The 24,255-nt window shown below is 44.0% G+C and overlaps 1 protein-coding gene across 1 annotated transcript in view; it reads right to left on the reverse strand.

The window, feature by feature from the left end:
- The window catches only part of GCN1 (GCN1 activator of EIF2AK4), a 1,783,851-nt gene that overhangs the window by 1,437,429 nt on the left and 322,167 nt on the right, over nt 1-24,255 (reverse strand). The window contains exon 10 of the mRNA XM_069619734.1: nt 121-195. Within this exon, the coding sequence (XP_069475835.1) occupies nt 121-195 (75 nt within the window). The remainder of the gene's footprint in view (nt 1-120; nt 196-24,255) is intronic.

A 24,255-nucleotide genomic window follows, 5' to 3' on the forward strand; every position in this document is an offset into this window, starting at 1 on the left:
AATGACTTTCAACTAGGATTGCATACTGTAGCTCGGGAATGGTGATAAACTGATGCAATTACTATGCACATTAAATGAACAATGCAACGTTTGTGCATGGGAAAGACAGTTTGAACTTACTGGCCAGGCCTCTCCCAATGTCCAGTGCGTATTGGCTCAGGTCAAGGGTCACTGAGGCAAGCAAACATGAGATTGCTGAAAAAGGAAAAATAAGAGCAATAAAGAACAATTCATGTTATAATCGGATCAGCAAGCACAATATAAACAAATGGACCAAACACTGGCCTACCAGTTTAGTGGGAGAGAGATCCTTCTAAATTGCAGGAGTGTACACATTTAAGACTTAATCAGTAATCATCCACCTAGTATAGGTTTCAGGTCCAGTCATAGCAATCTAGGTTTGCTTGAGAGGTCTTGCAGCATACTAGCATTCTCAGTGATTTTGATTACCCTTCTCTGTTACTTCGTCCTTGCTGTAGTAAACCATCAATTTAAGTATTCAGTTGGAAACTAATGCTCCGCTTGTTCCCATCAGGAACCAACTCGTACTTAATCCTAAAGTAGCTGGGCAGAGGCTAAAAGTAAAATGAAGCAATCCTTTCATTAGGGAAGTTTATACACAGCCCTCTGGTGAAGGGTGGTTTAAAATCTTCATTTTAGAAGCCTTGCTCCATAAAAGACAAGATACAATATAACAATTTAACATTTAAAAGGCATTTCACAGACTATTTTACAACAAACTTTGCAAGGAGTAACAAAGAAGATTCTAAAAACCTGTACACGGCCACTGCTCTGTCTTTCGAATGTAAAGAGAATATACAATGTAATGCCTCTTTGCTAGACTTGCACTTTAATGTCGTAAAGGCCGGCAATAAAAACATGGACAAATGACCAGAAAAGGATAAGATAAAGGATAAGATAAAGGATAAGATAAAATCACATTGCATGGGCCACAAATGATCATGTTTTTTGGTGAAGGGTGTAAAGAGGCATCCTAGGTGAAAAACAAGGGTGTCCACCAAGTTACACCAAAACACACAATGGATAATGTAGCAAAGCATTCAGGCTTCACTCTTTGAAAGAGCCAGGCTCATACTAACCTACAATTAATCCCAGATTACTACACAATACATCACACAATATGTTTACAGTATATAATAGGGCGGCAGCCACCTGTTAAAATGGATTTTCATAACAGGCTCTATTAGAAGGGAAGGGTTGAGAGGCAATATTAATCAGTGGCAGCAGTGTGATTGAGAAAGTACCTCAAAAATATTTTACTTACCTCTTACACTACCAAAGTACTTTCTTCTGCAATTGTATTCAACATGTTGGCTTTTATTATTATTTATAGTATGACTTTTGTTTAAAATCAAACTTTACACACATGTAAACAATTCATAACAAGTAAAACACAGCTAAAACAAAGATTTCATAGAAGGATGAAAGCATTTTAAGAACATTTGATACATTAATTAGCAACCTATCATTTGGATTATTTAGCAGATTCCACCACAAATCATCCAAAATTAAAAATGGACGAGTACTAACATATCCTTTTAAAGTCTCTTCCCGAAGAGCTGTTAAGATTGAGCAGTCAGCAATTAAATGTTTCAAGGTTTCAACTCTGTTTACAGCAACTGCATAAATGATCTGACGGCCCCCTATAATATTATTTGTTAAAACAAGATTTAATTTAATGCGCAGGCAAAGGGCTCCGAGGTATTGCGAACTGTGCCTGGTCAAACATTTCTGTAAAACATTGAATCGTTTCATATCCATTGAAAAGTGATCAAATGCTATGGATTAAAAATAGGAATAAGCTTGTGCTATACAATCGGCCTCAAAAAGTAACTTCTTCACTTTGTCTGGATTATGATCCAAATGAGAGAAATAGATTTGTCGGCCAACGCTAACAAAACAGATTTCTCCCAATGTTAAAAAACTACACAGTTCCCCTGATTAAGCAATACATTAAGTTGAGTAAACAAAGTGAATACAGGAAGAAACCGTACAGAACGCAAGAGCAAGATTTTCCAATCAACCTTTGAGCTTAATGAAGTGATGGCCAGAATATGCTTTATCACAGGAAATGCGGTGCCACCCAGAAGTTTCAAAAAGCATTTCTACATAAAAGCCTCTTCCTTATCCCAATCTAGTTTGACATCCTCAATTTCAGCCCTTTAAGTCAGTTTCGGGACAATCACGTGATTATATAGTTTTAGAGCAGGAGTCATAGAAAAGCAACCATATTTTCTGTCTAAAACATGCAGTTGAGCTGTTGCTCTAATCGTATTCAGTCTTAATTCGTTGGACACCAGCAGCTTTGATCGCTTGGAGCTAATAGTGACTCCCAAGTATTTAAACTTAGTTAACACCTGTAGCCTATTACCCTCAATATCCCATATAAATGTAGCTCTCCCCGACAGTCTTTTTAAGATTGAAGATCCGAATCTTTGATTTTGGAACACTAATCTCCAGGCCCAATTCCCTAAAAACGTTATTAGCCTGCAAAAGAGACCTCAGAAGTCCAACTGCTGTGTAAGCATTTAACACAAAGTCATCTGCATGAAGAAGATATTGTATTGTGACGGGGCCCAAACTCGGGGGGGGGGGGGGGATTAACCCCTGAATCTGCCAATACAGTTATGATGCCCAAAATATACAAATTGAAACGAAAATGAGCAAGAACACACCCTTGTCATAGACCACTGTCAACCGAAACCCACCCTGAGTAACCCCTCTCCCCCCCACTTAGCAAGCCTGACCTTGATCCTCTGGTCTGTGTAGAAATGTCAACATTAAAAAAAGGGCCTCCAGGCAACCCCACAGCCTAAGCATAACTTGATGCGATCAACATAATCGAAGGTTTTGGTTATGTCATTAGGCAAAGATTTGGGGTAGTACCCAAATGGGTGCACCACAACAACCTTAATCACCTGGCAATAGGAATCCAACCTTTGGTATAAGTCTGTACTACACAGGTTGGTAGTGTGGTTGAGCAGCCAGGTTTATCTCAAGAGGGGTCAATGTGAGCAGTAGGATAGTTCCACAAAGATTCACAGTGCCAGGTATCCAAATAAACACTCAAGCTTTGATTAAACATTTATCTAAGTTAGTTAGAATAGGCATTCTTTAAAAGGGAGCAATATAATAGTAACACAAATACCTTTAAAATACACACTCTTAGTTTCTAAATCAGCAAATACCCATTGGGGATGGCACACAGACACTTTCTACACCCAGAGGTGACTTAAATAGCTAGGACACTGGACATTAATATATTACTGTTGGCATTTAGAATAGTACTGAGATGAGTGTGAAAAAAGGTTATCTGAATAAAACAAGAGATCACAAATATGCTTAAGCAGGTAAGTACTTTTGAACCCACTCCATCCCACCCCCCATGCAAAGTAAGTTAACCATTTCCTGGCAGGAAGGCAAAACACAATCGGAGAGGAGAAGAGTCATTCAGGGAGCCAGGCCAGGCCAATGTCAATTGGGCAAGTCTTGGTGGATTGAAGCACTTCTCAGGGGTAGGTAAAAAAGTCTTGCACAATGTTTTAGAAGTCTTTGTAGAAAGGAAGAAATCAAAGTAGGGACACAAGCGGTTAGGCTTGAGAGTAGAAGATGCAAACAACTCTAGAGAGCAACCAAGACAAGTCTCAACTGAGAACAAGCACATCTACAAGACAAGAGTTAAGTTCTCTTCAACTGTACAGTACCTTAGGTTAGAAGAAAAAGGTGGCAGATTACTTCTGTTCCTGTGCAGCTCTGCAGCTCCTGTTCCTGGGCCTCAGTCGTGGGAACAAGAGGGAGGACGTCTGGGGACCCCTGCACTGCAATGAGATGGTCGCTGACACCAACCGGCAATCTTCAAACAAGTGGCAGTTCGGTGTTTCAGCTCTTCGCACCACTGCGGCTCCTGGCTTTTGAGATGGACTTTACTTGCATCTGGTGTCCAGCACTGTTGAGGTGGCTCAGACTCGGCCAGTCCTGCTTCCTGGGAGTCCGGAGGATCTTCCTGGAGCTCTTGAACAGCTTAAAAGCAATGCACACCATCTGGTGTTCCTCTCCCTGGCTCTTCGATTCCAGCAGCAACTGCAGTGGAACTACAACCAGCTTCGAGAGGATGTCCAGGTGGCTTACTTTGGAGTGGATTGGTCCCACCAACTCAAGGGGAGAAGTCGTCCTTGCAGGGCTTCTCTAGTAGAGGTGAATTTGGAGCTTCAGCAGAGCAGCAGGTCTTCACCGGGCAAACCAACGGTCCAGGAGTTGCAGCAGGCGTCTCTTACAAGTTCTTCAGATTTCCTTGTCCAGTGGTCGACTCTGCCTTCCAAGCCAAAAAGCCTTGCCTTTTATGCAAGTTTCTCCCATTCATTACAGCCTAGCTGTCAGTCAAACAACAGGGTGGCTGTCCGTGCTGGACAGCCAGCCGGCCAATCTCCTTTGGGTGCATTCCTGTAACCAAGGGGATTAAGCACATGGAATTTCGGGCACCTCCCTCACTTCCTGCCCCTGACAGACATACTGGAGCCAGAGGCGGGCTTCACAAGTGAATACCACCAAAGACAACGAACGAAGGGACCAAACCTGGTTTGGCGTGCAGAGTAAATCTCAAGAAGGACCTTTCCACAGAGAAATGGCGAACAAAGAGGACCGGGCCATTTTGACAAAAATGGCACCCAGGGGTGCTTTACTGCAGCTGCAAACACAGCCCGCGGTGAAAACACACAACGGTAGAAAAAAGTAAACCACTGCCACCAGCCATTAATCGCAGAAAGGGTAATATAAAATTGTTACACGAGAAGCTAGACAAAAAGGGGCTACTAAGTAACCCCTCCAGCTCCCTATTGTAAGATAGCGTGTGCTGGGTCTAGAAAGTTACAAAGGTAAGTAAAGTCAGTTTCACTTTACTGCTCTTGTAAACCGTGATTTATCCAAGAGAAGGTATGGGGAATCTGAAAAGACCTCCCTGTGCCACTGCACTGAAGGTGCTGTGTGCCACAATGTAAAAAGATGCCTGTGTGTTTGTCAGACTCAAAAAAAAACAAAAGAAACTGTTTACATCACATTAAAATACGAGTGGGGGGAAAAAGGGCATCACTCTCCAGGTAGAAATGAAAAAGTCCTAGAGACCAGTAAAAGGGCTGGGGGTCTCTAAGATAGAGAGGAATTAGCACATTTCTGACAATTCTCCCCCTACACAGGGAAAGATGAATTGTCCGTTTGATCTGAAACACACGATTCTTAAAGAACTGAAGAATCAGGCAGTTAAGGGCTGTAGTTGTACCCTTACGAAAGCCGGGCTGATTGCAGGTCAACTTATTTGTCAATGTAGCCACCTCCCCAAGGCATGCAATACGAATCCCGAAAAGATTTTATACCAAGAGTCCAGTAGGAAGATAGGGCGGTAGTTCCCCGGATTTGCCCTTCCCCCTTTTTGTATATTACAATAATGATGGCTTTTCGCCACGTCTCAGGGGACACATTCCACCCTACCACATTGCAGTACAGCAATAATAAAACTGCAGCCCATAATAGGGGTTTGAATGTAAGGGTTAAGTTAGTTGTACCATCTGGACCAGGAGCATTTGAAGACTTAGCCTTCTTTATGGCCAATAAAATGTCTGCCAAATCAAGTTCTAACAGATCCCAAGCATCTAGGCCCTAAGAAACATCAGATTTTATAATTGAGCTTCACTTTTTGGCACCATCTAGGGTATACAGCTCTGTAAAGTACTGCTCCCACAAATGGCATGAGAGAGACTGATGCTGCAATGAAAGGTTCCCAATCCCTGCACCCCCGCCGAGAATTAAACTCCAAAAATTGGCCGTCTGACAGGAGTCCAGTGCTCTGAGCATCGTTTCTGCATCCGCTTGAAAGCAGAGTGCTGGATGGCCTTTCAACGAATTCCTAAAAAGACAGTAAGTTTGGCAATTGTTCGCTCAACGTTTATGCCAGTTTCTAATATTTTCCTGATGTTACCTCTCAGTTTACTCTAAATGTTATAAACCTCTGCATTGTACCCATGGTTCAAGGCTGTAGGACAGTTCACCCTTGTGAGATTAGAGGCTGGTATCAAAGCAATAAGTGTGGATAATACAGGTATGACCATGGACACATCTCCACAAAAAAAACCTCCAATAAATCCTGATCAATACGGGCATTAAATCTATGGGCATACTTAGGTGTCCATATAACTGCATGGTTTGGCAGGTTAATTGTCAGAGCGCCAGAAAGCAAGTCCAATACGGGAATATTAATACCCCTAACACCAGCATTAAGACGTGCATGGTTGCTAGCGGCATCAGACTCAACAAACAAATTATCGAAGGAGGGGAAAAAAGGGAAGAGGGGCAAAAACACAAAAGTCTATAGTAGATCTAGACCGGCCACTAGACCAAGTATAACTGGACGGCACATCATCTTCAAGATTACCATTTAGGGGAACCAGATCAAAAGCATCAACACATTCTCGAAACAATAACCCCTGAGCTCTGGCAGATTGAGAGAAGCACCTTCAAGATCCCAAGCGATACCACCTGGAATCTAAACAGTCAGTTAAAATCACCCAAAACTATAAAACAAAACATTGGGTAAGAGGACATAATCTTCAAAATACATTGGTGATTGCTGAAAGAAAATCTGTTATGACGGCAGTTACAGGATTAAAACAAACATTTAAAACAATACACTGCTAGTTTGCATCAAAGGATCAACCCATGTTATTTTACACCCCAGCAAATCAGACAGACCAACAAATACATCCACAATATTTGAATTAGAAGAGATACAGCAATCACAGAGTAAGCCATGGTCGGCCTTTTGCACCCTTCCTTGCTGGTTAATGAACAACTGAACCCATAGAGTAAGGGAACGTCCAACATGAGTGATTTCTGTATACAAATTAAGTCTGCGTGAGACCAAAGTTTCTCATTTGCGCTCAAATGGGTAAACCCACATGTGTTCCATGAAACCAACCTCACTGGAGACATTCAGCAAGAACGACTTTGCAGTGGATTATACTGGTGCAATGAATTAATTATGTGAGACCAATCGTAAGTCACCTGGCGACTCGTCAATTGGACAATGTAGTTAGTCATTTGCCCAGCACCCATTGACCATTCATCTTTAGAGGTTCGTGCATGTTACTGACAACTCCTCCCTCAGCACCTAGAGTACGTATAACAACCCTCCTCAGGCCAATCGTTGGAAAGCCAATTTTAACATATCACTCAAACGTTCTCCCTCCGCCATAAACAAGTTGTACACAAGTTTTGAATGAAAACCAACTTTCAAGATACCAACCCGGCGACAATCTAAAAAGAAAAATCTGGCATTATCTTTAGAGAGCGATTGAAGACTGGTTATTTGGCCGAAGCGAGCCAAGCTGTATTGTCGATTGAGGGGGTAAAGGTCTTTGACCTTAAAATTACCACTCGGGCAAACAAATAAATTTGGTGACCAAAGAGGACTGGCTGGGAGGTGGACAGTGGCACCAAGGCAAACTCAAGGGCCTTATTTCTTTCGGGGAGTTTAAGAGTCAAAACCCCCAGAGGACCCCCTCAGTGGTCTCGGACACTGGCAGCCGACCACCCAACCCAGATCCCAAGACCAAAGACTTCCTTCCATAGTTAAGTAGCTTGAAGGAGCCGTATTCGAAAGAACGACTGGCTCCCCGTTAGGCATAAACGAGCACAGTGTCGGGTCAAGTTTATGAGGAATAATACAGGGAGCTGAAAGGGAAACTGGGGCCACTTGACTGGATTCACTGGTCACCCTATATGGTAAAGAAAAAAAATCAGGAACCCCCACCTGGCATTTCTCGGTGGTTACTACATCCGAGGCATGGGAGTAAGTTGATAAGGAGGAAATGTTAACTTCAATCCCATTTACGTCAACCTTCTTGGGTTCAAGGTAAGCAGTTATCAAAGATGTTTTGTTTACTACCACAGGAACTGAGGAGGGGGCATACCAGATGTTTTAGGTCTCACAAACAAGGACCATCCCCCTTTGAATGTTCCCATGATTGTACAGCTTTATCATCCTCCTCATCCGAGAATGTTTTAGTCTAGGCCTTCAAAGATCTCAAAAATATTAATGAACCTTTATTATGCCTCCAAAAGGCCAGCTTCCGTTGAATGAAAGTCTTAACTTTCTTCCCCCTTCTGCGACCAGCCACCATTGGCGCTATTAAAGCAGCCGAGACAGAGGCTCAGAAGGAGATGTCCCACACACCCTCCGATATTAATTGGGAATGGATAGGTTCAAGGGCTACAGTAACCAAAGGAATAGAGACCTTAGCTAGTAGTTTAACCACAAGTCACCTCACCCGAACCTCCCATATTGTTATTTTGAATAGAAGTAAAAGGAGGATCATCAGTAGTTTGACTAGCAACAGATACTGCATTTGCACCACTCGACCACGCATTTCCCCCCTGCCCCCCCCTCCAAGCCCCCCCCCACCATCCCAAGTATCCCGGGAGCACTCATTGCCATGATGAAACCCTCTATGAAGTTCATTTTGGCAAGCAGATCATTCAAGGACCAACAAACCTCTCTAAGTTCATACATATTCATGTTATGATCCCGATCCCTAGTATCCAGAATTCGATTTAAGACAGGAAAGGAAAAAGCATCATCTATAGGCACCTACAGCGTCTGCAGAGCTTGAATTGTAGTAATACGCTCATTCTTATTGTCCAAAAATCTTGCCTCCAGTACTGGGGATGAATAAGAGGCCTCAGGCCCTGGTTGGTTATAAAAAGTGCGAACAAACGCTGATGGCGCCGAACCATGCTAGATAGTAAAAAACCTGTCCGCCTCCAAAAGTTCCGATGTAGGAGCACAAGTAGAGGCTTTGTACAGTTCCACCTCGTCCATACCGCGTGTGCAAGATGGCGAACCATGCACAGATAATGAGTTGGGGCCACCCAAAGAGGCAAATTCTTTTGGCGAATTCCGATGACCCTACCAGGGCCGAAATAGACACGTCTGAGATTAAATTAGATCCCAAACGCTCTGTCAAATCCTCAAGGTCAGAGCGAGTTAAAGAACGAGCATACAGCAATGGATGGTGCGTCAATAAAAATTGTTTGAGGTGATAGAATTAGCTGATCCGACTTAATGGGTCCTTCTCCCTGTCGAACTTCCATACATTCTAAGTTACAAGAGGTGGACTTGCCACTACGCAAGCCCGCCATGATCAGGAAGCAGCTTGTAGCAAGAACGGAGATCTGGAGATTGTATGTTGAAATTCTCTTGTTCACAAACTCCCAGGTTTAGATCAATAGTAGGCTGCTGAGTCAGGCAAATGGCACAGTTCAGTAAACGATCAGAGAGCTCAAAAGGCATCAACACCCGCAGTCTCACTCTGTACATTACTTATAAGCACATTCCTGCTCCTTGAAATGACCCAGAAGATTAATGAGCGCAAACGACCTTACCAGAAGGTCAATGTGATAAGCCGTTGAAGAGATTACATTTTAAAAAGCAGCAGCCATAATCTGCGTCCAAGCGAGGAAACAGTCAGGATCGCAGGGCTCAGCCAAACGCCAAACACTGACACACTCTGCATCGCTCCGCTCCTGTGAATGGGTTTGAACGTGGAATGATGAAGACAGACAGACTTTGGAGCCTTGTAGCTTCCCACATTGTAAAAGAAAATGCAGCGATAAAATGTAGCAAAGTTTCCAAACGCTGTCCAAACACTGACTCTTTGCCCAAACTTGTTCTAGGGGGACTTTAGAAAAATCCATGTTTCTACTCGGGTACGTATCTGTAACTGCGACTCTGTTCAGGCACTAAGCCCACTTAACTGGTGGGGAAAGACTTCTGAAGCTATAGGGGTCTTATAATTATAAGGCAGCGCATATGGTTCCAGATTTCAAACACTTTCACTTCACTACTCAGTTTTTTTGGTTTCACGGATTTTAACTTCTTTCATTGTTTTCAATTGTAAAGTGTGTATGGTCTCACTTTGAGATCACCAACTGTGCCTATTCATGTTTAAATGCAAGTACTTAGCAATTATGTGTTAGGAAAGATTTTACAGCAACTTCCCTTCCATTTCTATGGACCCCCACATTTTTTGCTTTTTTTTTTTATTCGCGCATGCTCTTTTTTGCATTGCAATGAAGCCTTAAGCTTCACTACACTGGCTTTTTCTCATTTGTCATGGGGAAACGGACATGTCCTTCAGGCGGTCAGTATGGTTACTTTGTTACTTTTAGGCAAGTATTGATGTAACCCTGTAGGAGGCTACACAACCCTTGTACTCTTGGTATTCGGTAACCCAGCTATTTGTATAGGTCTTGTAAGAGGATTCAATTCAGCACTACAGCCAAGTCAACGCCTAGTCTAGAATACTGAATGAAAACCCTTATTGCTATATCTTTATGTCCAGTTCATGCGTTCTGGATGACTACCCCTATATAACACCCCTCTCTTGGAATCCTCCTGACCCCACTGAGCCAAGAAGTAGTTCTGTTTTGCAAATTAAAAGGTTTAATTGATAGTTTAAGCAATAGGTATATATATCACGCTTTATAATAAATTAATAATTGAATATCACACTTAATCTGATCAGTAATCAATAATGGATAGTCTGGCACTAGCACACTTCTTGATAATCACTAATGAGTGGTTATAGGATGGATAAGATAGCAACAATACTTTTATGGTTTCAAATGAATGCAATGTGGAATGAAATGCAGTACAGAAAATAACTTGATAGGATTTCAGCAAAACAATGTAATCACTTTCTTGTACAATTCACCCCCCCCCTTTTATGCAATGCAAGGATATGGAAGGAAGGCACACAATTCTCAGAAAGGCAATTCAAATGTAATTCAGTTCACCCAGCAACATACACTACAGAAGTTGAAAACACAGGCAAAATGCTTTGATATGTGCTGGCAATGGAGTGAAAATATGCTGGAAATGCTTTTAATTCCCTTTCAGAGGTTCAGGGTGAGTGGTATCTAGTTATTAGTCCAGGCTGACTCTTGCAATGATTCAGGAATGATTAGCAGGTTAAACGAATTTCTGGCAAATGGAAGGCAAGCAGCAGCAGATTTTTTTACACGTGGAGAAATTTGCAAATCGCGGTAAAATTCGCGAATGCGTGTATAAAACTATAGGGGGTAGGAATGCGGTTCTAGGTTCGTAGGAAAGCCACGATTCTCAGCTTTCAGGGGAAGTTACTGCAAGTCTCTAGCACAAACGGTTGCGGAGATATGAGCGATTAAATAAAGGTCGTTTTTCAGATTTGAAATTTTAAAGTTCAAAAAGACAAGTGCAGCTTGCAACTAAAAATTGACAAGTGACAGCTTTACAAATGACAGGTGACAGTTAGGAGGCAGTTCTACTTAGATTAAAATATCTTGGATTATATTATTTTAACTAAGAGATTGGGTTCTGCACAGTTTTGCTATGTACTCACACTATATTCTTGAGTGAAATGGGCCACGCCACGGATCTGGTCAGGTTTTAGACTCGCCTCTGGTCTCTGCACTTCACAGTGATCTGGGTCTGCTCTCTCTGGTTCTCTGGATTCTGAAGATTGAGGGATTTAAAGTCTGGATCTTTCTGCACAGCTTTCTCTGGAGATTGGAGGTAAAGTATGGATTTTCCCGGCAGAGCTTCCAGCTTCAAATGGATTTGAAGGTCCCCATCTGTCCTGTCTCTCTGCTTTTATGTGTTTTTAAAATTGGTGTGTTCTAGCATCACTGACCCTACCTCTCTCTCAGCTTCTAATTGGTCAAACTTCCATTTCTCATTTGATTGGAGGAGCTAAGTTGTGTCAGAGTGATGTCATTTTACAGCCTTGCAGAGAGGACACTCCCCAGTCAAATTGCACACATTCTATATTTGATAACAAAAGACATATTTGCACAGGTAAACATTGGTTTAAAATTACATGCACACATCACATATCACAGGAGATATACCCTGTCCAAACTTTGCTCTTCCTGGGGGCTTGCATTCAGAAATGGCACATATTTCACTTTTTAACTGATTTTGCAATTCCGGACATTGACCCAAATTTACACACATGTGCGCAAGGAGTATGGACATTAGTTGATGAAGTGTCAGATTTTTCACATGCACACATTTTGAGTAATATCCTCTTTTCCGCTAAAACCCCCCTGAACATGCCACCGGTTCTAAAAACCTCTTAAAATGTGGGCAGAAAAATCACAAGAATTATGGTGTCATTTATACAATTTTCACATGTCCGCTCTATGAGTTATTCATCTTTTTCTAAAACCATATTCTGGCTATAGAGGTGTGTCTTTTCAGGTCACATGGTACAGAAACCAGTCTTTCCAGTTTCTGCCAAGCTCAGAGACCCTGCCCCTCCCAGCTTCTGCCAAGAGGAAGCTCCATTTACGACTCCCGCCAATAAAACATTTGCCTGAGTCAGGACAGGGCTTTGTTCAATTTCCTGCAGAGCCCAGGTAATTCAATCAGGGAAGTGTCATATCCCTTTTGGTGTGAGCAGCAAAAGGGCATCTAGGCCTGGGAACACAGCTGTGACTCAAGTTTCACTCCTGATGGGGGTAGTTGCCAGGCAAAATCCTGTTCCTTAAGCCGTTTTTTTTTAGCTACATGTCATTTCTGTTCCCCAGTTTCTGCATTCAAATAAACTAACAATTCCACATATGCAGCTAGAATGCTGATTCTAAGTTCAAAACTATGACATTTAAACAATTGCAACCTATGTGACACTCAAAGTAGGTCACTCATTTCTCTTAAACCTTGAGATTTGTAGTGTCTTTCAGTCCAAATTTACTTAAACTGCTGAAATCCACAGCTCAGCCAGTCTTGTTATAAACCTTCAAGTCACTTCAGAATATAACTTTACATTGGATCCACCTCTCAGTAAGTCTTTCTTTGGCCTGTTTTGGGTTCATTTATTCAGTTTTGCAAAAAGTAAAATCTGGTGTTGTTTTAAAATGCCGGCTTTTGGATAGTGGTGAGTACTGGTACTGCACCCCTTTTTGGGATTTAAGCAAATGAATTCCCAACAGTTATGGGTTTGCTTTTGGCAATCAGCATTGCCATTCCCAATGGTTTCAGACTACTGTGTGGGTAGTCCAATGGTGGTTTTAGGCAGTGTCCTTCTGTGCCCATAACATCAGCAAAAATGAGTGGCAGCCTATTCTTCATGCACTTCCCTGTGCATTTTCTGGGAAGCTCTGGCATCATGATGTTTTCCATGTCAGTACTGCACAGTTTTGAGGTAGGGCTCGGATGCATGGGTAAATACATCCCACAGTCTGTACTAAGCAAGTTGGTAGTGTCACTGAGCAGCCAAACATCTCAAGAGGGGTAAATGTGAACTGTAGAGCTGTAGCATTGAAATCCACAAATACAAATATCCACAACACTTACATTCAAGGTTTTCTAGTACAATAATTTAACGGTCAGTTTTAAATACGCATTTTTTAAAAAGGGCATGTGCAACAATAATAATAATAATAATAATACACTTCAAAATATGTTCTCAGAATCAAGGTAAAGCAAGTAGATACTCTTTACTTCCTACACTCGGCAGTGACTTCTCTAACTAGGACAGTATTGGCATTTATATATCACTTTTGTACTAGGTAAATTCTGAGGTTGGTAGAAAGGAAAAGTTAAAAGGAAAGACAACTGTTCAAAAGGTTCTCAGAGCATGTGAGCACTTCTAAATCTCTCAATGAAGTCCAGATAAAAAACCTTCCCAGCAATATTAGTTACAAACCAATGTATCACCTATGAGGGACAGTAAGAATCAAAGTCAATGAACTAGAAGAGTCTGCATGGAGCCCGGACAGCCAAAATCTATGGAGCTGATGCACTTCTTAGATAGCAAACTGTCTTGTAGAAAATCACTGTTGGGTCACAAGCTGTTACACTTGTGAACTATTTGAGCAGGAATCGACTCTAGAAAAGCAGCTCCTGCAAGTCAACTTAGAAGAGCAGAACTACAGACAAAGAGGTAAGTACCCCAAAGTCAAAACAGTACCTTTGGTTAGAAGAGGATCCAGCTGGTTTCTGTCTGGTTTCAGTGATACAAATCCTGTGTTCCTGGGTCTCAGTCATAGGGACAAGAGGGAAGACATCTGGAGGACTCCTGCCCAACAACTTAAAGGTCGGCAGCAGCTACGGGCGTTCTTCGGATCAGCAGCACTTTGCAGTTTCAAAGCTTGGTAAATAGCACAACCGTGGATCTTGGACACCGGTTGGGCTTCCTTCACTCCTTGAGTCCAGCACTCGCGAGGCAACTCTAGCTTAGGTCATCCTGCTTCGGTAGTGTTCTCCGGAGACTCCTGGAGCTTTTGGCCGGGTTACAAACGTTGCACTCTACTACAGATTTCTTGACCCCTGGCAGTCAGTTCCTGCAGCAGCAAAGTAGTACAGCCAGTTGGGGGTAGGTCTTCCAGCAAAGTTCGCCTCAGGGTTAGTTGGTCCCACTAACCCAAGAGAAGTCATTGTTCCGTCCGGAGCTTCTCTTGTCGATCACAAAAAGGTTTCAGCACAGCAGCAGGGCTTCACCTGGCAGTTCAACAGTCAAGGAGGATGCAGCAAACCTTGTTCACAGTTTCTTTGTTGGGGTGTTCTTCCCAGTGGTCGACTGTCTTCAGTCCAAGAAGCCTAGCCTTTTATGCAGGTTTCTCCCATTCATGCACAGCCTAGCTGTCACTCACAGAAGGGTGGCTGTCCTGCAAGGACATCCAGCCAGCCAGCCAACCAATCAGGACTGGGTGCATTCAGGTTACCCTGGAGACTAAGGACAGGGGAGTTTTGTGCACCTCCCTCACTTCCTGCCCTAGCAGACACACTGGAGCCAGAGGTGGGTTTCTGTAATGAAGTCTGCCTAAGGCAAAATGAACAAAGGGGTTAAACCTGGTAAAACCCAAGAAAGCCCTCACAAACAAGAAATGGCAAAAAAAGAAGACTGGTGCCATTATGACACTGGTCACCCATGGGTGCTATACTGCAGCTGAGGATTCAGCCTGCGGTAGAAAAGCACAATGGTAGGAAAATTAAACCACTTCCACAAGCCATTTAAAGTAGTGAGGGTAGCACAAAATAGTTTACATGAGTAAGTAGGAAAAGGGGCTACCAAGTAACCCCCCCAGCACTTCACATGAAAAAGGGTGTGCTGGCCCTACAAAAGGAAAAAAGTAAAGTAAATTCCACTTTACTATTCTTGGGAAAGTTAGTTCACCCAAGAAAAGGTATTTAAAACACTGAAGGTGCTGTGTGTCACCATACAAAAAGTAGATGCCTATGGAATTTGTCAGACTCCAAAAACAAAGGAAACCGATCATCCAAATCAGATCAAAATGCATGAGAGTGAGAAAAGAGGCTCACTCTCTCCAGGGTTAAAATGAAAGTCATAAAGTCCAGCAAAAGAGCTCGAGGTCTCTAAGGTTGAACTGAATTAGCACAGAAGAACACGTTACTTACCAACTAACATTCTTTCGACTGGTTGCTCCTCATCTGAGATATATTCGCAGGCTTGCTGCTTCTTTCGGAAAATAAAATTCACCATTGGGCGCTGTGCTCGAGGCCACATAGCTTGGTCCCTCGAAGGCCGCCGTAGAGCGTCAACGTCATCCGTCATAAAGGGCTCGAGCCGCGCCCGTTGGTTCAGTTCCGTTTTTGATGTTAAAAGTTGCATCAGTTGTATTTTGTGCCGGCCGATGTCAGGCTCTTAAGGAAGTAGAAGTGCAAAAAATGCATAAAAACTATACAGAGGGGTAGGTTGGGAGGGTCGATGAGGAATACGTGGGAGGAACATCGTCGAAAGAACGTTACCGTTGATAAGTAACTTGTTCTTCGAATGGATTGTGTCCTCCCACGTATTCCTCATCTTAGATAGACTCCCATAGCAGTTGTAATTTGGAGGAGGGATTACCGTTTTTTTTTTTTTTAAATATGCACTGAATGAAGGACGGCCTTGGAAAGAGGTAGTGTCTAAACAATGTTTTGCAAAAGTGTGCATTGATGACCAAGTGGCCGAAGCACAAATGTCCTGCACTGGGACACCCCTCTGAAGAGCCGTGGAAGTTGCTGTGCCCCTGGTATGAGCCCTGGTATGAGCCCTTAAACCACCTGGAGGCTCCTTCCCATTCAATTTGTAACATTCAGATATTGCTAGGATATTCCATCTGGATAAGGTTTGTTTGGACACACCAAGTCCCAACTTGTGTCCAGTGTAACCGACAAATGATCTGTTTGTCTAAATCTTTCCAGTCTAGATATGTAGAAACTGAGAGCCCTTTTAGCATCTAGTCTGTTGAATCTTTCCTCCTCTTTACTAGTGTGCGATGGTAAAGCGATCTTCTGTGACAGATGGAAATCTGAAACTATTTTAGGTAGGAAAAAAGGCTTGACCTTTAAAACAACTTTATCCTTGTGGAAAATCGTGTGAGGAGGCTTACAAGAGAGTGCCTGCAACTCACTCACCCTGCGGGCTGAAGTTAGAGGCACTAGTAAAACAGTTTTTAAAGTTAGGAGCCTTAAAGGACAAGTACGTAAAGGCTCAAAAGGGGCACACAAACTTTAAAACTAAATTTAAATCCCAAATGGGAACTTGGAAAGGTGTAGGAGGTAACATTTGTTAACCATTTAAGAAATTGGATAACTAAAGGCATTTTGAAATATGAAACTTCTTCTGAGGAGCGCTTGAAGATGGATAGCGCTGCCAAATATCCTTTAATAGTTGCAACTTGGACCCAGAGTTGGCTAAATGTAATAGAATAGAAAGCACCATGGGAGTGGTACATTGAAAAGGAGCCACATTCTTATTCCTACACCAGTTACTGAATTTCTTCAAACGACACCGATAGAAGGATTTTGTTGCTGGCCTTCTGGCCGAAAGTAAAATCTCCATAATGTCATCTGGGAGGTCCCAATCCTTAGATCTCAACCTCTCAGAAGCCAAGCGTGAAGGAGGAGTGTCTTGACCTCTGGATGGAGAACCCGACCTTCCTCTTGCGAGAGAAGATCCTCTCTTTGTGGAAGACGTATTGGAGGGCAGATGGACATGTCCAGAAGGTCCGGGTACCACGTTCTCCTGGCCCCATCCGGGACAATGAGGATCATGGTTTTCCTGAACTTTCTCAACCTCCTGATTACTTGAGGAATCACGGGGACTGGAGGAAACGGGTAAAGGAGAGGAAATATCCAGTCCACTACGAACGCGTCCCCTAGAGCTCCTCTCGGGGGAAATTCCCTTAAGCAATACAGTTCGCACTTCCGGTTGGCACCGGTCACAAACAGATCCACTTGAGGGATTCCCCAAAGGGCGAAGATCTCTTGAAGGTCTTCGCGAGTTAGCTCCCACTCGTGGGAGACTGCTCTGCCTGCTCAGAGCGTCCGCCGCCATGTTCAGCTCTCCGGCTAGGTGAACTGCCAATAGAGAGATTCCTTCTTGCATTGCCCAGAACCAGAGCTGCATCGCCTCTCTGCATAGCGGGAGTAATCCTACGCCTCCTCTTTTGTTGAGGTAGTACATGGCCACTGTGTTGTCCGTCATTATCAGGACATTCATTCCCTGTACAGAGGGCAGAAAGGCCTTCAGCACTAGTCTGATTGCCCTCAGTTCCAAAAGGTTGATGTGTAGTTTGGACTCCGATGGAGACCAATGACCACTGATTGTCAGATCGTTGGTGTGGGCTCTCCACCCTGTGAGTGAGGCATCCGTCACTAGTTATCTCCGGCCATGGTGCCAAAAAGGTTACCCTCTGAGGATATTCTCCTTGCAAGCCCACCATAGGAGATCTTGAGCCACCTTGGAGGTGACTTGTAGAAGATCTGACATCTCCCCTGAAAACTGGGGACCATTGCATACTGAGGACCCATTGCCGGGATCTCATCCTCAGTCGAGCCGCTGGCACTAGAAAAATGCAGGCTGCCATGAGGCCTAGCAACCTTACGAAGTCGAACACCGGTAGATGTTGGGCATTCTGAAATTTCGTTTCCGTCTGCAGAATGTGGTAAGCTCTTTCCTCGGGAGGCGAGGCTTTCCCTGAGGTAGTGTTCAGGACCGCTCCGATGTATTGGAGTCTTTGGCTCAGAATCATTTGGGACTTCTTGTAATTGAGGGAGAAGCCCAGTTTGTGTAGGAAGTGACAGGTCATGGCTAGATGTTCCTGGGCCCGTTCGGAGGAATTTGCCCCGATTAGCCAATCGGCCAGCTAAGGGTAGATGTGAATCCCCTCCCTCCCGAGACTCGCTGCCACCACCGCCATTAGTTTGGTGAAGACCCTCAGGGCGGAGGTCAGCCCAAATGGTAGAACTCGAAACTGATAGTGAGAGCCGCCAATTGCAAACCTCAGGTACTTTGTGTTTGAGATGGATTGGCACATGGAAGTAAGCATCCTGAAGGTCCAATGAAACCAGCCAGTCCTGAAGCTGAAGAGCCTGAAGGATCTGAGAAAGGGTCACCATCTTAAACTTGTCCTTCCTGAGGAATTTGTTCCAATTTCTCAAGTCCAAGATGGGTCTCAATCCTCCGTCCTTTTTGGGAATGAGAAAATAAGGGGAGTACCATCCTTTGTTCCTCTCCGTTACAGGTACATGTTCTATTGCACCTTTCTCCAGCAGTGTTAAAATCTCCTGCAGAAGGAGCGGGTCTGGAATTTTAACAGAGTTGGCTCCCGGTGGATGATCTTGAGGTCTTTGAGCACTAGAGATAGTGACCCATGGTTACGGTCTTCCTTTTCATCAGACATCTGACGTAGTGCTCTGCCATTCGTCCAGATATTGAGTGATTCTGTCTCCCACCGGGGTCTTGTGGGTTAAGGCCTCAAAGCGGCTTTGCAGCGGCTGGAGCAGTGGCTGCAGAGGTAGTAGGCGCTGCTGTGGCTGATCTAGCGCCTCTCCCTTTTCCACCACGAAAGGGTTTTCTTTGTTGTCCTCTGACTGGCCTGCCATCTCCCTTTTCCAAAAGAGAAATAGAAGCGAAACTCTTCCAGGAAGACGAGCCTGCATAAGAGTGTTGCTGAGATTGCTTTATAGCGGCGCTGAGTGATTTTGCTGCCTCTTTCGAGGTCTGCAGCTTCTCCAAGCGCTCGTCCGCCTTGCTGCCAAACAACCTCAAGCCATCAAAGGGCATATTAAGTAATCTGGACTGTACATCAGATGCAAAGCCAGATTTCCTTAGCCATGCAAGACTGCGCAAGATGCCATGGATTTGCTTATACTCTCTGCAGTATCCAGTCCTGACTTGAGGCCTCCTTTCCATCCTTTACTATCGCCAGGAAACCATCCCGCTCCTCACCCTGCGGAATGTGATCAGCCGCTGCATCTGAACAGCTCCACAGGGTGTAAGTAAACCTAGCTAATGTACAAGTCACATTAGTAGATTTAAGGGCCATACTACTGGAAGTGAAAGCTTTACTCGGCCAGGCGTCAATCCTTTTGTCGTCCCCCTCAGGGGGCATGGAGGGATAAGCCGATTGTCTATTTGCAGTGGCAGCTTGGATCACCAAACTTTCAGGTGAAGGGTGTTTTGACAAATACTCTGGATCTGGAGGGAGCAGGTCTATAATTCCCTACAAATTTCTTGTTTACAGCTGGTAAAGACTCAGGGGTTTCCTAATTTGTCTTAACTCTCTTTTGAAGAGCTTTGTGGAAAGGAAGGACTGGGTCTTTCGGAGTTCCTTCATCAATAAGATCAGTTAAGTCGTCCTGGTCATATCTTGGAGACACTGACTTCCACCCCATCAAATCTATCACTCTTCCCATAAGGTTCCTATATGCCGGTTCTGCATGGTCAGGTCTTTCAAATTCTACCTCAGGTGAGGTATCTAGGCCACCGGCCGATTGTAGGCAGTCAAAGGCCTGTCATTGGTGAATTAGGATCTACTAGTTCCTCACGGACCTCTTGTCCCAAATCAAACACCAGCTGATGTAATCTCCTCATCAGAGGTTTCTTGCTCAAAAATAGCAGACAGATTAAAAAAATTCCTTCCTGGGCTGAGGGTGGAAAACATTTTCTGGTAAAGGTGGAACAGACCTAGTTTTAGCCATAGTTTTTGTCTTGGGAACCGGTATAAAGATTTCCCGACAAAGGCGTCGAAGGAATAGACAATGGCTTCAATATGCTCGAAGGAAGCCCCAAGGTCATCAAGGAGGGCTTAGATGCCGAGGCCAAAAGGTATCAACGTCATTTTTGGCTTCGACAAAGTCGTCGAAGCACGCGTCGAGTTGATAGCCGACTTCGAGGAAGAGGACGCCATTTCGTCCTCTGGCAACCTCGATTTATGCAATGAAGGTTTGTGTATAGTCTCATGAGGCGCTGGAGAATAATCGTCCGAGGACGCCCTCGACTGTCGGATTTAGTGCGAGACGTTTTATATTTTCCTCTGTCACTTTTAGAGTGGACAGGGGCATGCTCTTCACGCAACTTTGAGGGGGTCGGGCCGCCTTCTCAAAATTATTTAACATTGAAGCCCTAAAGGCCACCCATTTTTTGGGGGAATCAGGTTTAGAAGGTCAAGAAATTAACCTTTTGTCGGGCGAGGGAGAAGAAGAGGACGAAGATCTAGGACGTCGCTTTTTTGATTTTTTCAATGAAGAGGAAGAGTACTTCCTCGAGCGAATTTTCGACCTCAATCGCCTCGACTCGTGACAAGATTTTTTTCTCGATTCACCCGAGTCATTTAGTCTTTTTGCAGGCTTGAAAAACTCTTCCCCCAATGCTAGCTTACCATGGCGTTCCTTAAGAGCATTGTTCGACATCGCCTGACACGACCCGCACTCATCGACTCAGTGATCAGGACTAAGGCACCAAAGACAGTTGCGCTGAGGATCGATAATGGACATCTTTCTTCCGAATGTCAGACACTTTTCAAAACCAGTCTTGTGTGTTGTCGGAGTTGAGGAAGAAGAAATTTCTCAATGAGAAAACTGACGCGCCGTTTCAATACACAAAGCAGAAGCTCGGAAAAATGGAACTCAACCAACGGGCACGGCTCGAGCCCTTTATACGACAGATGACATCGACGGCGGCCTTCGAGGGACCAAGCAACGCGGCCTCGAGCACAGCGCCCTCTGGCAAAAAATGTTTCCGAAAGAAGCAGCAAGCTGACAACTATATCTAAGATGAGGAATACGTGGGAGGGCACAAACCATTCAAAATGACATTTTTCCCTAACAGTTACTACAGGACCAGTAAGGTAGGAGTGGCCAGGGTCAGGAGTAGAGATACCCCTGCATCTCTCTTTCCCTCACCCTCAAATGTAATCATTAATTAATACTGTACCAATCCAGCTAGGCACAGACCCCCTTCCTCTGTATAGACCTATACAGGTCTCCCAAATTTAGCAGGGGTTCTCTGTCTCCAATCTGCATTGTATGATATTTAGATTGCATTGATGGCCTCTCTCCCACTGTTCGAGTCTCCCGGGTCTAGCTGGGTTTTGTGTCCAGACCGCATTGTGTGATTCTCAGATTGCATTGAGAGGCCTGTTTATTTTATTCGTATTTATATAGCGCATAACAGCCCGAGGACATCGTGGCACTTGACTTGTTACAGTACAAAGCTTACTTAGTTACATGTCATTAGCTATATATATATATACACACATACATACATACGTTGCAATATAGTTACATAGTCATTAGCAGTATATATACAGGTTACAATATAGTTGCATTATATTTGTGTTATATTACAATTTACATGGCAGAAGTGGAGGAGGCAGTCCTCCACTTGCTAGTTGGGGAGAGTGGACTCGAGGTTGTTGCGGAAGACAGACATGGAAGTTTCAGCTCGAAGGGTGGCAGGGAGGGAGTTCCAGAGTTTCAGTGCAATATAGGAGAAGCCTAGACCTCCCGCTGTGGCTCTCTTTGTGTGTGATGTGTAGCGGGTTGGTGTACTGAGCTCTGATGGGGCGAGTGGATGTGGTCCTTTATATTGCTTCAGATAGGTATGATGGAGCGGTTTTATTGATGCATCTGTGAGTGATGGTGAGGATTTTCAGAGTAATACGGTCTTTGACCTGTAGCCACCGTGCTTCACGTCTGGCGTGTGATATATGGTCTCTTCTAGGGATGCTCACGGTGGCTGTGAGGGCATTGTTTTGTGTGGTTTGGAGTCTTTGAATGTTTGGCAGAGGAGCCAGCTTGAAGGGCGTTGCAATAATCGAGTTTGGCTCCTATAGTTGCTCTAGCTATGGCCAAGCGGTTGGGGGTGGATAAGTAGAGTTTAATGGCATTGATGAGTTTGGTGCTGAATGCTGATGCAGAGGCTATGGCGCTGACTTGTTTGTTCGATAGATTTGCATCAATGTGAACACCTAGAGTCTTGACAGAGGATAATACAGAGATGGCTGAGTTGTCTGTGGAAGTTGTTGTACTGGGGGCTTAGTTTCGATAATGTGTTTGTCTGGCCCAGGATGAGAATTTCAGTCTTCCTCCGGTTAAGACAGAGGCCATTGATTGCCATCCAAGCTTGGATAGTGGCATAGATATTGTGAAGGGCTGTGGCGTCTTGGTGATAGAGTCCAGATGGGGGTAAAAGTACTTGAGTGTTGTCTGCATAGTTTGTATATGCAACACCCATGGAGTCAAGTAGGTCGAAGAGGGGTTTTGTGAAGAGGTTATAGAGGGTGGGGACTGTACAAGATCCTTGGGGGACACTGCAGTTTATAGTGGTAGAATCTGCGTTAGCTGTGTCGGAGTAGACCTTCATGGCTCTTCCTTCAAGGAAGGAAGTGATCCAGGAAGCTGCTTGATTAGAGAAATTGGCTGCATGGGTGAGGTGGGTGGTGAGTGTTTGGTGATCTACCAGGTCAAAAGCAGCTGATAGATCGAGAAGGAGGAGCAAGGCAGGTTTGCCTTTGTCCATGATCTGAGAGATTTGATTTTTAAGGTCTAATAAGGCGGATTCTGTTCCATGCCCGACACTGAAGCCAGATGGTCTTTTGCCTAGTATGGAGTTAGCTTCTCTGTATGATTGGATCTGGATGTGAGCTGCTTTGTCCAGGATTTTTAGGAGGAACAAGACTGTTGTCATCGGTCTGTAGTTGTTGGGTTGCGCTGGGTGAAGTGTGTCTTTTTTTTATTTTATTTTATTTTTTTTTTTATTTTTTTTTTTTTTTAGAAGTGGCCGCACCCAGGCTTCCTTGCGATTGTTTGAGACATTTCCTGTTTGGAAAGATGCGTTAAAAATGAAGGCAGTAATCAGGGGTGCTAGGTCATTGGCGCATTCCTTGATGATTTTGGGAGGGCAAATGTCTGCTTTGCAGACGTTTTTGAGGAGATTAAGGACCTCAGGTTCAGTGACGTCTCTGAAGGAGAATTGAGCGTGATTGAGATTACTACGCTTGCCTTGTGTAGGGCGGTTTGTTTTTTGGTTTGGGAGGGCTTTGCAGTGGTTTTGGATTTTGTTCTGGAGGAGTTTTATTTTGTTGAGCATGGCGGACTGAATGCTGGCACACCAGGCTTTGTCTTTAGTTATCTCGTCAGCGGTACCCGGAGGAGTGACTAATTCATTAACGATTGCGAATAGTTCTTTAGCTTGGGAGTTGGCCTTAGAGATCCTATCATTGAAGGAGTTGGATTCTGATTCTAAAATGGCTTTTTTTATATTGGAGGGCTATTTGTTTGAAGAGGCTTTTATTTAGATCACTCGGATCCGTTTGCCAGTTTTTAAGCGACTGACGCTTTTGAGCTTGGAGGGTTTGGAGTTCTTCCGAGAACCAAGAGTTGCAGTGAAATTATTTATTTTCCTTGTTGCTTTCAAGTGGGGCTATAGAGTTTATGGCATTGGTGAGAGTATCTGTTACGCTCACCTGGTCTCCACAGGGGCGCCGAATGGGACTGGCAGATCTGATGTTAAATGGTTTCACGTGTCTCCTCTGTATCCATGCCGTCACAAAGGTGCGCCTTCATTTTAAGAATGACAGGCTCTCCGTCCTGCAACAGTTTGCAGGGGTGCGTATAGTTCTAGGATCCAGTTACTTCATTGATCCTGTCGAGTCTCAGACAACGCTGATTCAATGGGTAAGTCTTTACCATCTATATGGTTCGCCAAAGAGTTCAAATTGCCAAAGTTTCACTTTGTTGTCTTTCCCTTGTAGGTTTCCCGTTGATGCGAAAGTACGTAGAACGCAGACTTGTTTTTCCAAGAAAAGTTACGTTCACACCAGCGTTCTGTGATAAGTCTTTATATGCGCTATTGCTCTTCTGTGCGACTGACCTGCTGCTCTTGTATTGCAGTTGTTGTACCTAGGACCGCGTGG

This window comes from Ambystoma mexicanum, chromosome 10 (genome assembly GCF_040938575.1).
Source record: "Ambystoma mexicanum isolate Mex_15411 chromosome 10, UKY_AmexF1_1, whole genome shotgun sequence".
Classification (NCBI taxonomy): Eukaryota; Metazoa; Chordata; class Amphibia; order Caudata; family Ambystomatidae; genus Ambystoma; species Ambystoma mexicanum.